Source organism: Cariama cristata, unplaced genomic scaffold, assembly GCF_000690535.1.
Source record: "Cariama cristata isolate BGI_N322 unplaced genomic scaffold, ASM69053v1 scaffold32130, whole genome shotgun sequence".
In the NCBI taxonomy this organism is placed as follows: Eukaryota; Metazoa; Chordata; class Aves; order Cariamiformes; family Cariamidae; genus Cariama; species Cariama cristata.
Genome location: NW_009593746.1, coordinates 167337 through 189357, shown reverse-complemented (window position 1 = coordinate 189357; position 22021 = coordinate 167337). Strand labels below are relative to the sequence as shown.

The window sequence follows — 22021 nt, the reverse complement described above, 5'->3', positions numbered from 1 at the left end:
ATTATTTTCAAGTTGTGGTTGAAAGTCTGCTCTGCACTGTTAGGAGAGATTCTTTGTTTATAAAGAAATGTTTATTTCTTTTACAGTGTCTGTAACTTTGTAAGTGAGGGGGTATGAAAAGACATCTTGCTAAGCAGCAGTAACTTCTGATTGCAAAGGACTGGTTTTGAAATTGCTTTGCTTTAGCTATATCACATTACTTTCCAAATACGAATCTTACATTATTTTTGAATGTATCAATTTAGGGAGGTGACATGGGGTACAGACGAGGTTTTCTCTCTGGATCTGTTAAACTGTTAAAATGAGTGCAGCTTTCCATCTACCAGGCCTCTACTAGGGATGTTGCCCAATTAATGGGAAGCCCTGTGACTCAAATGAAACTGTAGCAGGACAAAATCACTAACAGCCTATTTTTTTTTTCTCTTCCTTTTTTCTCTTTACAGTAAAAAAAGCTAAACTCCAAGGACCACCAGGTAAGCCACGCTCTACTGCTTGTTCGCAGCAATGGTAACACCTGCTCTCTCACACTTGCTCATGCTGTTCCCTCCACTGTTCATCTGCCTCCTCTTGGCTCCTCCATGTTCTCCTTAGGAGTGACAAAAGCCACCTGAGATTCCAGGCAACCTGAGTTAGTAGAAAGCTTGCACCTGTGACCTGGTGTCACAGTGCTAAGAAACCTCCACCTGCTCACTTGACCTGAACAGGTGATGGACAGGGAAGGATGTTCCTTTTCTGTCACCAGTTCCCACCCCACCCTGCTCTTTAATTTCATCCTTCCTCTGTCCCTTAAAAGCAGGATCCGAAAATGTCCACCTAGCAGAACTGGTGTGTGCCTGTCTGGATTGATTCAGTGCCTCCTCGATCCTGATCAGGATTGCTGGATGGTACCGCAGAAGTGATTCATTCTCCTAAGTGGCACAGCATAATGGCTGTGCTTGGGATTGATATTCCATACGATAGGTTTTATATCTGCATAATAAAATAAAAACAAACAGGTGGTGACACCCAGAATTTACAGTCTAGGCAACTATTTCGCTGGGGTTCAGTAGCTAGCAAGGAATACCTTAGCAGGAAAATATGTTTATTGAATGAAATTTGATTACACTTTACAAAAGAATAAACAGTTTGCTTCTGGAATAACACCTATTCATGTGTTTAAATCCAAAACAGTTGCACAGCTGTATTCATGACATATTTGTTCAGCTTTATTTTCTTGATATAGCCATCCTCGGGTTATAGGGGAAAGCTTCCCAAGTCTCTTTGTCCATACCCCATGTCAGATCAAGATTTGTGTATGCACCAATCTTGAATTTCCAGGAAAGGAAAGCTGGGTACCCAGACTGGAGGGGAGATAGTGTGTACTTTATCCTTTGTCTAATCAAGATGCCTGCTCACAGGTAGTGTAGTCTAGTTTAGTCTAGGTTTAACTCAGCTGAAGCATGTAGTTTCACTGACAAGACCAGTGTCCCAGGAGGATGCAGGTGATGTAGCTAGATAATGAGGGCATCTGACTTTCAGTCATCTCCACTTCTTCCTGAGCTTCTGGATCATGTAGTTTCCCTTTCCTCCCTTTCTGTTGGCATATTTGAAGCTAGGTGCTGGGACATGCTATAGTAGTCCACAGCAGTGATGCATGCGTATTTTGACAGTATCAAAATGGATTGTGATCTAACTTATGCTGGGAATAGATGCAGCAGAGTGTTGAAGTATTAACATACGTATGCTGCTTTCTAGCTACTTAGCATTTGTCTTGTTCCAGGCTTGATGAAACTGATAGATAGGTCTGAGGTGGCAACTCCCCTTAAAAGAGAGTTTGTTCACTCTCAGATGCTGATCTTCAAACTTTCTGTGTGTCTGTGCTTGGCTGCTTTTGGTTTTATTAGCAAAGAGGTAGCAACAACTAGGAAAAAAGTTGTTCCAGGCTTTTTCTTCAGATTTAAAATAAAAAGCAAAACATGTAAACAAAGCCTGTGTTGTCAAAATATGAGTATAATGTGGTTCTTCTAGGTCAGCTGTTTTAAGCAATACAGACCAGTTTTAGCACATTTAGCATAGATCACTATTTTTCCTTCTGCTGCTGACTGCACTGTAAAGTTTTTTGTAGATTCATGGGTGGAAAACCAGGTTGGAACTAGGAGAGCAATTAGGTCTGAAGGGAAAAGATGATACGATCAGCCCAACGGCTTCTTGCCTGTGTGTTTTGCAAGTTTATTTTTTGCTCTGCATAGTCTGCATGACAGGCCCTATTCCTTCAGAATTTCTCTTCTTCCTGTCATCTGCATTTCAGTAACAGCATCTTACACACAGTTGTCTATATTCTTCAGGATTTTACATTCTTGCTTTGTCCCTGATTTAATGCAAGTGCTTAGTTGCCTGGTTTTTGCCTTTTTTAATGTTTGTGTATGAATCTCTAAAAAAACTGTGGTTGAAAATCTGATGTCAGGTGAAAAACATCTTGAACATTTGGCTGCTTAACCCAGTGATGTCTTCCCACGTGAGCTTTTTGGTTTGGGTTCCCTTGGGTTGCAATGTACAGACTGAAAACCTTGACATGTTGCGCTTATGTGGTGAAAGGGTATACTGAAGGAGAAAACTTTTTGCCTCTCGTTCCCCAGATAAATTCAATACATATGTAACCCTGAAAGTGCAAAATGTGAAGAGCACGACAGTAGCTGTGCGAGGTGACCAACCCTGCTGGGAACAGGACTTCATGTTGTAAGTATGGTGTTGCATAATGATGAGGTGCTTGTGTTTGAGTCCTTCCACAGCACTGACGTTTATATGGAGCTGCTATTGTGTTGTATAAATTGGAGTCCTTAAGTAGGTAAAATGCGCAAGCCTGGTGATGACCTAAATCATTTGCTTTTCTGTTGCACACACTGACCTGTGCTGAAGGAGATGTGTGTTGGGAGATTGTCTCTGATGGTGCTGCGGGCTGACTGGAGTAGCCTGTGTCCTTTAATAGTATCAGGTTGTCTGGATTCCTGTTCTTAGGCCTGTGTGTCGAGGTGCAGTGAGGGCCGGCTGCTCCTGCATGGACAGGGAGCCAGAAGCAAGAGTGTGGTAGGATGGCTGTTGGGGCAAGGTCCTCACCAGCCAGGGCCCAGTCCCTCAGTACCTGAGCAGCACAAGCTGGACAGGCCTAAGGATCAGGCCAGTGTCTGCTGAGAGATCGGGTCATCAGACAAGTTCATAGTAATGAGGCAGGTCCAAGGTCAAGCTGGGAGTGCAGGTTAGCAAGTCAGGCTCAGAGTTGTGTCTGGTAACAATAATCAGGGTCAGACATAGTCCAGCAATTGTCAGGACCATAGTGACAAGGCAAGTCTGAGGTTGAGCTGGGAAGTCAGTCTGTGGGTTGAGCCTGGATTGATGGGGTCTGTGGCCAGGGATGGGCATAGATGTGGCTAAGCTGGAGACAAGCTTAGGCAAGTACTGAAGGCCAGTAGCTGAGCTTAAATGGAGCTCCTGGGCCATAGGAAGAGGATGTGGGTGGAGGCCACTGATGAGGCTGGTCAGGGCAATTAAAGGCTGTTGTTAGTGCACTCCGGGCCTTCGCACGGTGATCCCGGTTACCTCAGTGTGGGAGCTGCTCTTATGTGTTGATGTTTTCAACATGTTTCATTGTTGGCCTGGTGCCTATGAATATGTTTTCTAGCTCCCTTGCTGCAGTTTTAGGGGCTGCCAGTCCCTGCTATGAGGAGCAGAACCAGTTCCAGCTCTCCCAGGGTTTCTGGTGCAGTTGGCACTTCTGATTTGCTGTAGTCTTGGTAGTCCTAGCACATAGCTAGGGATTTCCCAGTGTCTTTTAGAATGGTGGTTTTTTTGCTGGTGGATAAATGACTAGTTGATGTATTGCATCTGCTTCTATTTCTATAGCTTTATAAGATAAAATGAATGAAATTACTAAATCCTGGACTCTCAAGTGCTTTTCTCTGAACTTGGCATGAACACTGGTTTTATGAGGGGAATGATGTTGTGTTCATCTTATGGAGTCAAAGCTAGTGCTGCTGGTTTTGCATGCATCTGAGGTGTTTACATACTATCCATAGGAAGAGACCTACATGGGATTTTGTGAGTACGTTTCCCAATCCAGCAGGAGTTGGTTCTCCTCTGCTGAAAGTTGGAAGCTTTTGCCCCTGGTTGAGGAGTTCACCTGTGTCAACATGGTGTTGCCATCGTAGCTGTGCTCCCATCTCCCTTTTTTGGTGGCGTTCTGCTTTTGGAGCAGCACATAAGGTGTGTGCTTCTGCATGGACAGGTCCTTTGGCATCTGGCGAAATGTGTGCTCCTGAATGCCACCATCTTCTCAGCTCTGCAGTTCCTAGTCAGACAGAGGCTGTGGCTATCACTGATGTAAACCATGCAGGACTGGGTTAAGGCTGGAGCAGGGAATTGTACCTGTCTGCCATATCACATGCCCATACCCAGACTACTAACTCATTTTTCCTGTGATTTGTGCTCATCCTGTGGACAGGAACTAGCTTTAAATATGACCAACTACAGAGAAGGCTGCTCACTGGTTATTTAAGAATGGCACTTGTTTGTGTTGGATGATGGCTCTCACGGTTGCTCCTCCTCTTTCCCCTCAAACAGCTCCTGGAACTGCTTTTTGATATCAGCTGGGAGCTTAGCTAGCATGCTGTAAGGTCACTGTGCCGCTCCATAATTAGTTGCTAGGGGATATCAAAGGAGAATATTAGCTGAACTACATTGCCATTATCACCCCTGCTTTAGCCAGGCAACAGACAGTTGTTCTGATGTGGTTTTTTTATAACAAAAATATTGCATGTGGCAGGGAAGGTGTTTTGCATGATCCTGTGTATATTAACTTATCCCAGGAGAAATAACACTGATATTCCAATATTACTATTCACTGGCTTGCTCTTTTTCTTTCTGGAGTTGGAGAAGGTTATTGAACACAGTAGTTTTTCCCAGATGGAAAATGCTTTTATCTTCTGTGTATTTACCTTTTTTTATGAGGCATAGTAGAAGAATAGACTACAACCAAGAAAATGCTTTCTATCTGTCTTTATTGTTTTTGCTTCCAAAGTCGTTGTGAGACATAACGCTTCAGAACTTGGGGCTTTAGGGTTGTTTGAGATTTGTTTATTTAACAGACCAGTAAAGCACTTTAATGTGTTCCTTGGGGACATCTAATTTTGAAGCAGCTTTAAAAGGACTGCATATTTGCAGCGAGCACCTCTTGAGTGAAAAAGCAAACTGATGTTTAGAACATGATGATTAAATCGGTGTTGAAGTTGTTAGAAGCATCTTTCATTTAAATTCTATGTGCGTGTGGAAAGGGAGGGACACCAAATTCCAATCTCAGCTCTTTTGTTCTTTGAAGCTATTCTGCATCTAACCAGAAGGTGGAGAAAGGGAGACACAAAGGCAATCAAAGCCACTGTGCTGAAAATCTTTTTATTTTTTATTCTTATCTGATGACTTGTCCTGTGGAGTTCTGTACAGAAACCTGCTGAATGTCATATCATCAATGCCTTGGTCTGTCTATGTATGTTGAAGCGAAGAACATGGTTTTACAGCGTGCCTGAAATAGAGTATCTCTTCCCATCCCTTTCTGGCCTCACACTGATCCAGCCAGCAGAAAATCAGTTGTTTCTGTTATTACAAGTTTGTGCAATCAGATAAATATCATCTTCCAAGAGGCAAGCAGTGGGAGGGTAGAGCAGTGATGGTGCAGGTGGCTAGTTGTTAGTTTGGCCGTATTGAGTAGCCATATCCATAACAGAGGGAGCTGGGGACTCAATTTCAAGATGCTAGCAGTAAACTTGTAAGAAGCCTGTTGAAGAGCTTGATTTTGAACTATGTAGACTGAGTCATGCAAGTACTGGACATTCCTGTGTCTTAAACAAGAACAGAAGCACTTGGGTTTAAAATAGATATTAATGTGCTCTGCTGTAGCTGTAGGCTTTGTCTTGAACCTTGTAGATACAACATTCTCTTTTAAAGTTGTAAGAAGTGTCTGAGGTAAAGCTCAAACAGATGCTGGGATTTGAATCAGTTCTTTTTTTTTTTTTTGCCATGATGGCAGTCTGTAGAAATCAGCGACTAATATGCCTTTAAATTCTCTTATTAAATTTAATGTCAATACATTTGGACAGAAGGACAGCAGGCAGCAGCACTGTGTGTCAAGGATACCTACTTCAGGGAATTGCACTAAAGGGAAGTCCCAAGCTCGAAGAAGTAAGAACAATAGCTTTGCTTCGTGATAAGTGTGAGACAGTTGCATATCAACAGACTGCTCAGGATTCTTCTCTACTTTGTTGTTTTTACCAGCATTCAGGCTGTTCTTAAGTAGGCACATTATAAACCAGCATGGAAGAGGGAGGCATAAATGCTATGAAGCATTGGGAAGAAGTGAATTTGTCATGCATCTTTTCCTTACTGAGAGGGAAGATGTTAATGGAAACCTTCAGATAAATATTTCCAAGAACTGAGCACTCGGTGGTCGTGTGGCTGTATTGCTGCTTGCTGCCAGAGATTCGCATGACTCAAAGCCTTGCAGTGTCACGCAGAGAAAGAAGCTGGTGCTGGGGCAGAAGGGGTGCAACATAGCTCTGAGCAATGGGTAGTGCTGCTGATGCAGCTATGCTGGGTTTGGGACTGTTACTTTTGCCGTGTGGCAGCTCCACTCATGGATAAGTATTAGCATGTTTGGACCTGCCAGAGTACAGTTGTGTTGCTGTGCTGCCAAGTAAAAGGAGACACCCATTTTGTTAGAAATGGGGTGCCTGATGACAAAGAACAGCTCACCTCTAGGTTTTGGCCCAAGATACACTTCTTCCTCCTGTGTACATAGCTGCAGAAACAAGTTCCCAACTGGCAGTCCATGCATGATGTATTTCAGGGTTTTAGTTTGCAGTCTTTGGGCAGTTAGCTTTAAACTGTGAGAAATCAGTCATTAGAAACTAGTGTTCCCTGTGCATATGAGCCACCTCGACCACACACTTCCAGAAGCTCTCTGTAGCTTGACACAGCTGTGTGGAAAGAGTTCACTGGTATAATCATGGTGGTAATGCAGAACCTAAAGCAGAATTATAGAATCATATGATTGGTTGGGTTGATTGGAAGGGACCTTAAAGACCATCTAGTCCCAGCCCCCCTGCCATGGGCACACCTTCCACCAGACCAGGTTGCTCAAAGCCCCATCCAACCTGGCCTTGAACACTTCCAGGGATGGGGCATCCACAGCTCCTCTGGGCAACCTGTGCCAGGGCCTCACCACCCTGACAGTGAAGAATTTCTTCCTAATATCTAACCTAGATCTTCCCTCTTCCAGTTTAAAGCCATTGCCCTTTGTCCTGTCACTACAGGCCCTTGTAAAAAGTCCCTCCCCAGCTTTCTTGTAGGCCCCTTCAGGTACTGGAAGGCTGCTCTAAGATCTTCCTGGAGCCTTCTCTTCTTCAGGCTGAACAACCCCAACTCTTTCAGCCTGTCCTCACAGGAGAGGTGCTCCAGCCCTTGGATCGTCTTTGTGGCCTCCTCTGGACTCACTCCAACAGGTCCATGTCCTTCTGCTGTTGGGGACCCCAGAGCTGATTAGATTGTATTGTGCTTTCTTCTTACCTGTGCTGCCTTTTCTTTTCTTGCAGTGAGATCAGTCGGCTGGACCTTGGCCTAATTGTTGAAGTATGGAACAAAGGACTGATCTGGGACACCCTGGTTGGGACTGTGTGGATTGCTCTGAAGGCCATTCACCAATCTGATGAGGTTAAGCTGACACAGAAACTTTATTTTGACAGCTCCAATGTTTATAGTTAATGTGTTACAAATCTGGCCTGGTGCAGCCCAGGACTGTGCTCCTCAGCAAAACTTCCACTGGCAAAGTAAGGAGGGCTGGCTGAGGGGAAAGGACTATTGGCATGACACAGTTGTTTTTTGAAGGCAGCTGCAGATAGTGAGACCAAAACTGAGCTTAAGTAGGGGTCTTTGGTGTCGTTTCACTCACGTGGACTCAAAAAACAGTTCTTAATCTGTTAAGGAATACATACAATTGTCAAGTGGCTGAATTCTTAAGAACTGACTGCTTAGTCTGATGCTCAGATTTCTGTGAGTTTCTGCTAAAGACCAAGGGTGCCTTGATAATAGACAAGCTGGCCTTTGAGGTAGGCCCAGAGCATGGCTACATCATCTTCTTAAAGCTTCTGGTTGCAGTGTTGAGGGGTATCTAGTGGTGCTAATATGAAGGGAAAAAAGTGGGAAATGGGATTTGCCAATGTCTGTAACTGCCCTAACTACTGAATTTGGTGGTTCTTGCAGCTAAGGAGGGCATGTTTGGTTTTTTTACCTCACATTTCAGGGCATTTATTTAAAAGATTATTGAATTTGAGCAGGGAGAGAGAGCTTCTATTTTCTATAAAAGATGCGATGTGCAGCAATGTGGCAGTAAGGTCTAGCTGGTGGTCAGTTCCTCTGGCTCTCCAGGCACTCCTTGGTGCCTACCTTTGAGGACTTTCCTTTGCAGTTCCACTGAGAAGGCAGTAGTTCTGCTAGGAGGCATTTTGCTGCTTGTCTTGGTAAAGGTATTTGAGATTTGGAAGAAAAGGTACCAGCATGTGCCGAACGGATGTCATTTGATGTTGAAATCGGGTACCGGGCCTTCATAATACTTTAAGGCTCTTCCTGGAGTCTTTTATCTTAGCAAATATGCCAGAGTCGCTGCATAAGGACCTGCCAGACTTGAAACTTCACCTGTGTCTTGTGATTCACAGGAAGGTCCTGGGGAGTGGTCTACGCTGGAGGCAGAAGTTGTAATGAAACATGATGAAATCTGTGGAACCAAAAACCCGACTCCTCATAAAATTTTGCTGGACACAAGATTTGAATTACCTTTTGGTGAGTGTATTTCAATAACTTACCCAAGGTGCTTACAGTGGAGAGAAAGTGGGAGCAACTTGAGTTTTATAATCAAGTTGTGCTTATTCTCAGTTAGTCAAAATAGTTCAGTCCAGATCAAATTGCTGGTGTTCATTTCTTGTTTGTCTTTAACAAAATCAGAATAAACAGGGAAGGTTTGAAGGTCTGGGAGTACTGGAATGTTTAAACTAACAGCACTTTAAGAAACTATTAATACTATTTCAGGATTGTGCAGTCAGACATTTTGTTCCTGAGCCTGGAACATTCACTTCTTTGTATCTAGACAAATTTGGCTCTAGAAGAGGTCAAGTGCGTTGTTAGAGCTGTTCTGTGGTAGGTGCACTTAAACCTTGTTAGAAGCATGGAGTTCAGTTGGTGAAACATTAATTCTTGGTGCTCCTGAACACTGTCATTAGCAGAGTGTATAAATAACTTGGTGTTATAAGAACTGCTTTTCTCACAAGTACTTATGGTGGAAAAGTACAGGATGTGGAAAAGTAGCTAATTGGAGCAAACTCCTCTCAAGTAAAGTTGTGTGTGATTATTTTTTAAAAATTTTATTTTAGTTAAAACCCAACAAACAAACAAAAAAACCCAACAACCCCAAAACAAATAAACAAACCCCAAAAGTAAGGCCTTAGCTAGAATGCCTCCAAGGTTACATAGCTTCTCTTTCCAGCTCTTACTGACTCTTGGGACCGGGAACAGAGATGATGTTTTTGGGGCTTGTGGTATTTTTTTGTTCTTCATTGGGCATTGAAGTGTTTCGAAGATCTCTCTCATTGCAAGGCTCATCTCTTCCCCTCTTGCCTGTTGCTTGTTTTTTACTGCCAAGCCCCTGCCAGCGTGAGCAATTTGTATCATGCTGTAAGCACTGGTGGAGCATTTGTGCACCCACTGGCATTTGGCCAGCAACTGTCAGGATGGCCATCTGCTGTGGAAAAAAGTTAGGTCATCTATTAGTCTTATACCTCCCTTCCGGGTGCAAGGGAGGATTCAGGCTTTGGCCCTGCAGCACTGCAATCAATACAAATTGTATGTTCTGCTCTGAGTGTACTGTTTTGAGTGCCGAGCCCACTGGATGGTGCAATTCAGGGTGAATGCAGTGGTGTGGATAGCCTTGGAGATGTAACAGGCACTGCTCTTTAACTACTGTCCAGTGTGTAATGGGGAAAAGGTATCTGACACCTCAACTGTCTTGACAGCTAAGCTGTCTGATGTTGGTCTGGAGCCATCCCGCTTCCTCCTGAAAATGTTCTGGTGATTCACTGCTGCTGTCACCCTGTCAGGGGGAAGTTTATTACTGAAATTGCTTGTTATGTAAGAGGAGGAACAACTCACTTGATTTCCTTGTGAGGTGAAACGTTGGTTCTTTGGGGGCGAGTGTTTAGGCTTCTGGGAGGGAGAATACACAGCACACATAGCTGAGGACAAGGCTTGCAGCCGCTATCATCTCATCTAGGTTCATCCTGACATAGTTGCTTGTAAACTGTCTCTGCTTTGAAAGAAAATGAAGTTCTGATCTAATTGTGTGTATTCAGAGAGTATCCAAAAGAGAATTTGCTTTCTTCTACAATTCATGTTTTGGAATGCATTACATTTTGTAAATTTTTTTTTTTTTAAGTATAGCAAAACAAACTCCCTGTAAACCAGTATGTGTTAGAGGACCTGGATTTAAGAAAGAAAACATATTTCAAGTAATAGTATGTTTTCTCCTTACTACTATACCCAAAACATAGGACTCTTTGTTTTGGGTTTTTTTAAACTATTATTCTAAAACATATGATGTTCTACAGAACACAGAATTCTGAGAAGTAGGATTTCATGCAGAAAACTGAAAACGTTAAGTAAATTACAAGCTTTTTGTGACTTTTCTGTTTTTAACACAATCATTTAAAGCATATTCTATTTATTTTTTTGCTTACTATGCCAAATACTGAAATCACAGGAACTCTACACTGCTGTATTGAAGGGTTTTTATTTTAGAGTGTGAAAAGTTGTCTGCCTGTCTGGTGTTTCATAATGTCCAGGAAAAAAGGGGTGCATTAGTTAGCTCTTTCAAGGCTTCTGCTGCTCTTCACTTGAAGAGTGCTGCAGATTTTCTTGGATCTTCTCCATTTTCAGTCTGTCCTGCCAGGGGAAGGTCAGAAGCAGGTTGAAAAGCGGTAGGCACTAAGACTGTGGGATATTCCTCTAGAAGGTAGCATCTACCTGTATCACCTTCTCCAGCAGTGCTTCCCTTCACACCATGACTGAACGTCTCCTGCCATCACCTCTAGGATAAAGACCCTGCAAGATGGATTAGGCTCTGTCTACCTGCCCTTGCGGTACTGTGAGACTTGGAGGGATGCATGGAGGTAGCTCAGCCTACAGCACTGCCTCTGCATCTCTCCTGAGTGATTTGCAGGTCAGCCTCCCTTTAAGTGGAGGGTAGTAGTATGGACTCTTAGTGCCCCACATGTTAAGACTATGTTGTCATAAGAGCTGGGAACTGCTGCTTTCAACATACACAGAGAACTAAATGGATCACTGATCTGCTGTGGAAGTTCTAAAGTTGGCAGCTCTGTTGCTGTAGAGGTAACGTTCTAATAACGGCATGATTGGAGTGACGCTTAGGAATATTGTGTATCACATTTTGTTTCCCAGGTGAAGATCTCCTGGCTATTGTAGATACACGAGAACCAGAGCGATATGTGTGCACATGTACAGCTTGTGCTGCTGTCCAAGTCTGGTAAAATACAGCTGTCTGAGATAGCAGCTTTAAAAAAATAATGTGTTCTGTTTGACTTTGCTTCTGTGCTGTTCCTATCACTTCTGGCTGCTCTTGTTTCTTTGAGGTTAGTTGATGCACACAGATGCAGTACCCCAGGTTATTCAATCTGTGTATTTAAAATGTTTCATAGTATTTAGGTGGGATTGTAAAAAAGAATAAATGCATTTGAAAACCAGAAAAGCTGAAGTCCTTGGTGTAAAACATAATTGTACGTGCAAAGAGGTTTAGAAACTGGTTTGTTGTTTGCACTATATTTATCCCAAAGTAGTTTGCCGCTTCTCTGTCTACCTGATGTGTTCAGGATTCTTCCTCCATGGTATGTCTTCTCCTGGTACTCTGGAGAATGGCAACAGCTAAAGCTGAAATAAACACAGAATGTGCTAATGCTGCTAGTGGTAGTACATGGTGAAGGCAACTTAGACTGTGGTCGTTTTTTTTTTTGTTTTTTTTGTTTTTTTTTTTTAAGTGTTAACCAGGCTTGGAGTTGGGAAGCAATCATATCCTAACAGAGGCTGTTGAAAGTTGTAGTCTCTGCTCCTGGTGATATAAAACAGCCTTTCCTGAGGTCATCTGGGAGTTAAACTTTGTTAATACTCAGTTTTCTAATGGGACAAAGAACATCTATGGTGGCCTTGATATATCCCCCATGTGTCCCATTGCGTGTTCCAGATGCAGCTCTTACAACACTACTGATCACAATGCTAGTGTGACATTAGTTTGTGCTATATAGGAGAGAGAGCAGATCCATGGGCCCTTCTGCGGTGAGCATCTGTGTATGATGGACTGCGGTGCTGGGGACCAGACTGTCATCTCATGTGCTCTGCCAGCCGTATGTTCTTAAGTGTTCAATCTTGCAGAAACAGAATGACTGAAAATCCTCTTCTATAAAAGTGCAGCAAAGCATGAGCATTTGAAGTATGAAGTGTTAGTGAGAGCTGATATTAACCCCGATGGTGCAAAGCATTTTTATGCTTGGTAGTCTCTTTAAAATGGCAGTAAACTGCCTTCTTGATGGGAGGAAGCAGTTGTTAACGAAGACAGCCTGGAGCAGCTTTCTCCAGTGATCATATCTGTTTCTTCTCAGGAACAAGACAGCCATATCAAGGAAGGGAGATGGCGTTTCTTCTTGGTTGGTTTAGAAAATTTGCTGGTAGGGAGAAAACAGTCTTGCTATTACTGTCTTGATGTAGTGAATATGTACTGGCACAGACTTTCCAAGATGCTGCTTTTCAAGTGTAAAACTGTGCTGTTTAAAAGCTATTTTACTCTGTCCCCCTTTTTTAGAAGTGCAGTGGCTATGTGCAAGTCCCTCACAGGATGGAGCACTCAAAATGCTTTTGGCTCCCAAACTATAGCAGTTTGGGTCTGTGCCAGGCTGTTTCTAGTAGATAATTGGAGTGAAAATGCTTTTCGTGTTCTCACCACTCCCAGGCTGGGGGCATGCTGATCTGCATCCATCTATCAGGTGGAGTAAATGTGCTTTGTTGTTTTATTGGCTTGTGAACTGTACAGAAAGAGAAATGCTCAGCTGTGTGAAGTTATTTCAGTGAGAACTTTTGAAGATTCCTGTACCTCTGGAAAGGGAAGAAATTGGGGCTGGGAAGAGAGGAAGCCAAGTGAAGGCTTGTAGGAAAGGGGGAGAGAAGGGATATCACTTTTACATCCAGTGCTGCTTCTCACTCTTACCAACCTCGGGTGTGCCCCAGCCCAGGACTTGCTACTTGGGAAAAATTCAGGTGGCACAAGGTGATGTGCAGGGAGTAGAGCAAGGACCACCAAGCCTGAGGTGAAGAAAAGCTTTCGGGCTGAAACTCCTGGTTGTTGCCAAGTTAGAGATCTCTAAGTAGGAATACTGTCATGTTTAGGTACCTGAGAAGGTCTAACTGTGAGTGAAGTGATCTGTATAGATGCAGCAAATCTCCTCCAATTCATTCCTCAATCTGATAAGTCTCTGTAGTGCTGTGTCCCTGTTTCTGTGGTGGTGCAGTGTACCCAGGTGTCAGGGCCTTGGGTGCACTGGTAAGTCTTAATTGCCCTGAGCAGCCTCACCTGGGACCTCCACCCACACCCCCTGCTCATTAACCCAGGAGTCCCACTTCTGCTCAGCTCTGAGCCTTCAGTTCTGACTGATCCTCCACCTCAGCCATAGAGTGTGCTGCTTATGGACCCCCTTATGCATGTCTGTGTCTGCTTATGGACCCCATAGATTCAGGCCCAGATGTGAACTGACTTCCTGGCTTGACCTCAGACCTGCCTTATCACCGTGGACTTCCTTGCTAATCTGGGCTCCTGGTTGAACCTGGTCATGATCTCTGGGCCTGCCCTGCTCACCTTGCTCAGGTGTTGTAGGACAGAGCCATGGCTGGCAAGTTGCCTGCGTTGCCAGCCATGGGGTCTCCCTTGCTTCACCTCCCTTAGGGATCAACCAGATCTCACTGGTCTCTGGCACTGGGAACCCAGAGAAGACAGGGCATTCGCTTTCGAGCTGAATATGGCAGTAGGAGCAAGGACGGTAAAGCTTGCAACATTTCCGTGTTGGTGTCAAATTAAGAAGCCCCAAAAGCTAGTGAACATGTCTGCCCATCTCCTCTCTGTTCTTGTTCAGCAGTTTTGTTCACTGACGTATGGCCTTGCACTTCTTGTTTACCAAGGATGATGTCAGCAGAGTCCTGAGCTGGAATCAGATGGCCCCTGTTTGGACTAGTTCAGCTTTTTATCTTACAAGCAAAAGTTAATATAGCAGAGTAACTTGCAATCAAAGCTGAGCAGTGATGCAGGACCTGGCCAGTGGATGTGGCCTTACAAGCAGTCACTCTGTGATCTCTGCACTAGGGATTTCCATTCTCTGCATTCTGAGGAACCACCTTCAACCCAATGGCTGACTGAGTTGAGACAAATGGATGGTGAAACTAGAAAATAGTTATAAACTTCTTCCTCAAAAACTTGAGAATTCTGTCTCAGTGGGCATTTCTTCTTCTGAGCAGGTAACTTGACTCAACTTCATAGGCTGTTTGCTTCATGTTTAAGGTTTGCTGTGCAGCGACTGTACTGCCATTAGTATTGATCACAAGAGTTTCTCCAATATCAAGATGTCCTTAAAGCAGCCAATATCTAGGCAGTAGCAGATTTTTATCTCTGACTTGCATAAGAAACAGCAATCCTGGAGTAAAAATCTGATAACTCTGTTTATGAAATGGGCAGCTTGGATACAAGATAGGAACAATAAATCCAAGAGACACGTGGTGCTTCTTGATGCCTGGGCATTCTGCTAAACCATGGTCTATGGGAAAACATTGAAGCCTACACCGAGACAGCTGCAGTTTTTGCAGTGTTGATGGTAATTGACTGCTTCATCCCTCCTAGATCTCTTTGGTCTTGATTTTGGGCTCCAGAGTTGAGTTGTTTTAATTCTGACCTTTAGTCCTCAGTTCATGAGTTTTTCTTCCTCTTTTAGTGAAGTGATGGCTTTCAAAGACAAAATTTTGTGGGCTTTGCTTTAATGTTTGGATTGCTTCAGTTCCTTGTTGGAATTTGTCCTCCTACCTGTCATCAGGTTGTATGCTGATAGCACTTCAGTTAATTGATACCGTCTTTCTAGATCAATCCTGTCCAGATTTCTTTTGAATGCCATCCCTAATTTGTGCTGAGCTCATCTAATAAATCTGTGCAGCTGTGATCCACAGCTCTGATGATCAAAAGCATGCATGTTTTTTTACAACTCCAGTAGTTGTGGAAGACTCTCTAATGTTTCCCTTGCCTTGTTTTCTAATTGCATGTAACAAAAAAAAGCGATGTGCTGTACATCAGAAAGAATGACTGGCTCTGTGTATTATGGTTGAAATAAATTTGGTCTTCCTTCAAGCAAAGAGAAAGAGGTTGTCTTTTTTTCTACTTAATGCAGGTTTTCTAGAGCCAGTTTCCAGTTCCCTAAAACTTTCTCAAGTGGGACCTGTTTTATACCCCTTGTCTGGGTGAGACTAGTTGCGTAAAAATACAGTGGTGTTTCTGTTACAAAGATGTAGACATTGATTCATAGGCCAAGGAAATACTTTCTTCTGAAACTTCAAATTCCGCTAAATCTAGCATGTTCCTTGTTCTTGTTGAAAGTGGTTTGACTTCTAGTATGCTGGACGCTATTATCTCCAGATGTTTTGGGATCACTGGCTTCACAAGATAATGGTTTGTGTGGCTGAGAGAGGACACATGTAGGACAGATATCCCCTTTAATTATAAGAAGAAAGCAATACTTAGTCCTTTCTGAAGGCATCGTAAGTCTCAATTAAATGCCCACCTGCCAATAAAGCTTTTTCTTCTTTCTCTCAGGAGTGAGAGTGGATGTAACTTTTAGAACGACCTTTTCATCAGGGGACCATCCTAGCCTGCTTCTCCCACTCTTGCCAGTGCATAGCTTAGCATATCATTGAGGCTGTGTTCGTACGGTACAGTTCGTTGCAGGGAAACAAACTTGTTAGATGTAGACTTCCTGGCTCCTAGTGAGGCACCTGAGTGCAGAGTTACAAGAGACGGGAAAACTAGCCGAACTGGTATTATGCTCATCCTCATTTGTCAGCTTGCAGGGTTGGTGGTGTCTAGCTGGAGCAGTCCCTCCATTTCCTTCCTGTGTGAGCTCTGAAGTTTCTTTGTGCAGTTTCAGGCCATGAATATCCAAAATTCAGAAGTCATTACAGTTAGGGGGATGTTGAGTGCATTTAAAAAAAAAAATCAACCCCAATTTTTTTCCCTCTTTCCAATGATTTTACACCCCCCATCCCTAAATAATTTACCTAATTCTCCTGGATTGAGAGCCTGACTGATGATTTTTCTTTCAGTGGGTTATTTATATTGCTGTGCACCTCTTGCTCTTTTCCACAAGCACATTTTGTACCTAACTTGCCTTGTGTTAAGCTTTTCACAGCAATTCATCTGCACCTCCATGGGTGCACTTGAGATAAAATTTTGAGTGGCAGAAGTCTGTGTTCCCTTCAAACCATTAGGACACTGTATTACTTCAAAATGTGAAATAGAAAATAGTTACCAAAATAAAGATGATAATGCTGATAATGATGATGAAGTCATCAACTTGGTAAATCTTCTAGAAGGTAAAAGAGTTGTTGTGATTCATTTCACAATGAAGTTGCAATGTGATGTAAAAATAGAAATGTGCTTTCATGTGAATATGACTGCATCTAACACTGTTCATTACCTCAAAAGATTTGGCTTATTACCTGCAAAGGAAAACAAGAGACTATTTATCTTTTGACACTTAATTTGTGGTACACCAGGTTCATAAGTAAGATGTGCTATTCAAAAGGAGCCCTTGTTCTCTTGAGGTTATAAAAGCCTCCAGAAGAGGGTCTTGATCTTGCTATGTGTTATCAAGCATATAGCAAGTGTATTAGTATCATTGTGAAATGGCTCTTCTTAAATCTAATACTTGAATTAAATCTGAACCAGTCTGTCTTACTCTTTCCTACCTTTGTGCAGTGTGTGTTTTGTTCATCAGTTTTAAACAAGAAAGCAAGCCTTTGAACTGTGTTACTATTTACAATGTTGATTTTCTACCTGAGTGCTAGCTTAAGACAGTACTATTACTTGAAAATTAAGTGTGGGGCTTTTTTTGTGGTGTGAGCTTGGAATACCCTCCCTGTTTTAATGCTGCTGGTGATAAATGCAAATTTACCCAGTTAATAAGATGATGTGACTTATTCTTTTGGAATAGATATCCCTGAAGAAGAGGCCAGATACTGGACCAGAAAATTAGAACAAATAAATTCACTGGGAGATGATGAGGTAAATATCTAAATTGAAAGATGAATGTAGCCCTGAATGCCTTATAACTTGCTTTTATTCTTTGTATTGGATCCCAGTGATTAAGGTAACTGCTACATGTTCCTCATTTACAAGTCTTCCATGAACTGTTTACAGAACTATTTTCTCAAGTGTGCCGTTAATATTAACGAAAGCAATATTTTTCTACATGCTGGAAGTTTTGAACAGTGAGAACTGTTCTGTGGATGCACATACACTCAAAGGAAAGATAATACCATACTTTACCTCAGAAGAGGGTGAAACTGTTTTTGACAAGCTGTGGTAGGTTCTCTTCATTTGTGAAATCAAGTAAAAAAGGGCATTTTTGCAGTTGGCTGTTTCTGGGAAGAAGACAAGGCAAGATACTGCATCTTTTTTGGAACTGAGGACTGTTGGAGCTGTTAGCTTTTGTCCTAATGCAGTTGTTAATGGCTCAATTTATATGATTGTTGTATTATAGTACCTGCTAGCTATGGCTTTGGTTTCCTGTTTTTTCTAGTGTCTAGTTGGCTGAACAGCTGTAAACTAAAAGTCACAATGGTTTGTTTTTTTTTTTGAGATGCTGTTACATGATTAAAACTTTTCTTTACAGTTCATACTGTTTGAAAAATAAGATTTGACATATTAATGCCTGTACCAGAAGTTTAGCCTTAAAAAAACAAAACCAAAAAAACAACAACAAAAACCCAAACAAAACCACATGTCCATGCCAACATCGTTGAGCAGAAACATGGTGCTTGCTTAAACTCTTGATGGGTACCTTTCCATAGCAAGATAACTTGCAAAATGTTCTGCCAGTGACTTTAGGAGGTTTTTGTTCTGACATCTATCATCTGTTCTTTTCTGCTTCTTGTGTGAGTCATATGGTTTATTGTGCAGATGAAGAAAAATAAGGTGGGGTTTTTTTGACTGAGGACAGACCAGTATTTGGGTGGATAAAACCTTAACTGGTTGAGGGCAACCTCTCCTGCCTTCCTAGAAGTTTGAGAACCTCTTGGACTTGATGAGAAGCTCAGTCTGTGATTTGGTCTGTCAGTGGTAGTGCTGTGGTGCCTCCCTGCTCCTGTGGAACTGTAGCAGCAGTCTGTGCCAGGTACTTCAGTGAAGCATAGGTGCCCTCTAGTGCTCCACTGAACTGGTACTTGCTGAAAGATACCCTGAGCTTTGTGAGACTTCCCTTTCCCTGGAGTGCCATCCACCTGCATACTAAGTGCATGCTTTTATCAAATACTAGTAACAAAATCATATCTCTGTAACCTAACAATCTCAAATTTATTATGGATGTTCCCTGTCACCAGTGAGAAAATGAAAAAAATGTAAGAACACCTGTACAGGGCCTGACCTAAGGTTAATCTTATCCCATGTCTGACAGCAACCCAGAGTGGGGATGATATATTCCTTGCATATTCCCCTAATTTGCAGCAACTTGTAGCTCAGGAACTTCCAGAGCCAGAGGCAGTATCTTTGCATTTAACAACACTCAATGGATTTTTCTTCTGTGGATGTCAGTTGCCTTTTGAATGCACCCAGGTCAGTTATGTTGTAGCAAAGGAATTCAGCACCTTAATTGTGTGTTGCCTGAAGAAATATCTTACTTGCCCTGGGCAAACAAACGCTATGTTGTGAAACCAACTGGAGGCAGGTTTATTTGCAGAAATTCAAATTCTCATTCATCCACTCTGTACCACTCAGCTTTACAGGCCTCACCTTCTTGCATGGCTTTTGGGCTGTACAGTCCTAGTCTGCATTGTGGTATTTAGTACAGGATAACTTTGTGCCTTTTTCTTCTTTTCTGTGTATTAAGTTCAGCTGTCTCCACTTGAGACAATGGATGAACAGACTAAAGTTGCATGGCAGTATTCAAGAAGTAGGTTCATTTGGAATTTATATGGTATTATAAAAATGCTTTCCAGTCTCTATTCCTACAAAACTTAATATTCAATTTTCTTTTTGGAACTACTGATAGCCGTTGGGCTGATGCCTTAAAAAGAACAAACTACTGCCGTTTTTGGATCTCTGAGTGTAATAATTCAGAATCCATTGCTGTCTTGTGCTGCTGAAATTGCTCATCACAGACTTCCCTTCACCAGTTTGTCAACTAGTCAGTGCTCTGAGATCCAGCAGTTCTTGTTTTCACAATCCTGATTAACTCAGTGAGTTGGCAGTTTGCAGATGATAAGACTAACCACCTTTCAGGATCAGTTGCACAGTTTAAATAGCACAGAATGGAAGATAGCCACAGCGGAAGTCCGCAGGTTGTCACCTTCCATGTAATGAACTGGTCGTTAAACCTTACAAAATCCAAGGAAAGGCTGTCAGGTGGCCCTGTTTTGGACAGATTGCAGCACCAGGTTGCTAAGGTTGCCGCTTCCTTTGTCATCAGACTTTTTTTCCTAGCAAAGACTTTTCTCATTATTTCCCTCAATTTTCCTAATTTTCTCATATCTCTGTATGATACGAAACAGAGGAGAATAACAAAATAAAACCACTAGCATTTCACTAGGCAACACTTTGATGCTGTAACAAACAGCTTTGTAAAAAGTCAAATCTGGCTAATTGAAATATCTCTATATTCCCTAATTTAGTATTAAATGAGATGAAGAATTCTTCACTTTGAAAGTACAGTGGATCACAGGAGAGTTTGTAAGTGTTGGCTGGGCAAACTGTGTTACTGCCCTGCCCGGCACACTAAAGATCTGACCACTTCGATCTCGTACTGCAGTGTTGCTGTGAGCCCACATGAGTTTTGAACTGTTGAAGCCATGCCTGAGTGTCTGAAAGTAAACAGGCTTATACTCAGTTCTGAGCTCCCCGTCACAGTGACATTGTGGTGTGGAGAGTCAGATCTTCTAGAAGTCTAATTTGAGGTCTCACAGTTGAGAACAGGGCCTATGCTTGTAGTAAAGCAGACTGCACCTTAACCAGATGTGCCCTTTTTAACACACCTGGTTTTGGTGTGAAAAAAGAGGACATGTCTGGGAGTGTGTTTGAATATGGATACTAAGGAGAATATTTATGCTTTGATACTACCAGGGATGTTTTCTCTTAAGTGTGGCATGTTGTATTCAGAAAGCTGTTTCATAAAGTTACCATTTGCTTTCTTACCGGTCTGTGTTCCTTCTTTTTGTTTTTCTCCTTTAGTATTCCTTTCAGGAGGAAGTCCACAAGAAACCATTGCCCAGTGCTGCCTCCCAGTGTTGTAAGTTAGACTTTATTTCTTCTCAGTATTTTTTACTCTTTCAGTGTACTTTATTTCCTTCACTGATTGTTATCAAACAATGGTACATCTGAACAATATTTTCTTGTTAAAATTACTTAAATCTCTGTGAAGTAACTTTTGTCAGTTATGAAAAACTGTGCCCTCAAAATGTTGGTCTAAAGCTTCTGCTGCTAGAAAGTGAAATCAGGTGTTGAGTCTTTAACCTGTTTGTGTCTTCATGTGCAATAGGAATACAAAATGTGTTCAAAGTCACCTAGGTTGTCAGACTTGTAATATCGACGCAAGTAAGAAAATTGTAAGTTTTTTCGTATAACTAAGCCAGGCTATGTTATCTTTAAATGTCGTGTTTTGAGTATTATTTTTATTGCTTTTTAATGAAATTTTAAGAGGAAGAGAGTAGATAGAGACAGGTTCTGCTGGTAGCCTTTTAAAGTGCACCACAAGTTTATGTACGTGATGCCTAATTTCTTTGATATTACTTTTCACTGTGGTGTTGACGGATAAAAAATATTTTTACTAATTTCTTCTTATCTCATCTTGCATTTTTTATGCTTCTGAAAACATGAATGGAAAAATAACCTAGGACATACTGTATCTGATGGTCTGCAAAATTAGATTTCTGAAGCTGCTTTTAACGTACAATACATGAAAGCTCAACAATGTCTCTTATGAATGTCTTATCTACTTTTGGCAACAACATTAATAAAATTCAAGTCTCATAATTTAAACAAATCTTTTATCCTCTACTTCAAATCCTATAAGACATGGGTGTTACACTTTACAGGCTGTTTATCCATTAGGCTGATTGTAGGATCTTTACAAAACTGTTAACATTAGGATATGTTAATTACTATTTACCTTTTTTTGGTAGAATTAATTTATCTGTATACTGTTATTATGTTGTCTTAAAACTATCTTCAACAAAACATGGACATTAACCAATTGCCTAGGAAATCTGAATGTGCTGTGTAGCTGGAACATGTGCAAAGCTATTGGAAAATATTCCAGCAGTGGTACCACAGGTTACGCCAAACGTGTCCTCCCTTTTTTTAAAAAGAGTGTATGTAAAGAATAAAGCAATTTTTGTTTGTTTTTGAGTAGTCAGATGGGTACAATTGATTTGTAAAGCCTACAAATAAGAAATGTTGGAGAAACTTGTATTTCACTGTGATATACTAGCATAGTTTGCAAAACTCCTAGTGTCAAAAGATCAAAGCCAAAGTCTGATGTGAAGTGTCCAAGAAAGGAATGTGTTGTTTGCTGAAATTACTTTCCTAGCTATGTGCCCTGGACTTTGCTTTTGTTTGAAAGAGGCTGGTTTGATTGACTCTTCTAAGTATGGG

At 41.9% G+C, this 22021-nt stretch overlaps 1 protein-coding gene across 1 annotated transcript in view; it reads left to right on the top strand.

Moving 5' to 3' along the window:
* Nucleotides 1-443: 443 nt before the first annotated feature.
* The window catches only part of LOC104157843 (protein unc-13 homolog B-like), a gene marked incomplete at its 5' end in the record, with an annotated part of 186843 nt that continues 165265 nt past the window's right edge, over nucleotides 444-22021 (top strand). The window contains 6 exons of the mRNA XM_009695336.1: nucleotides 444-473; nucleotides 2616-2715; nucleotides 7614-7731; nucleotides 8733-8856; nucleotides 17370-17440; nucleotides 20600-20657. Of these exons, the coding sequence (XP_009693638.1) occupies nucleotides 444-473; nucleotides 2616-2715; nucleotides 7614-7731; nucleotides 8733-8856; nucleotides 17370-17440; nucleotides 20600-20657 (501 nt within the window). The remainder of the gene's footprint in view (nucleotides 474-2615; nucleotides 2716-7613; nucleotides 7732-8732; nucleotides 8857-17369; nucleotides 17441-20599; nucleotides 20658-22021) is intronic.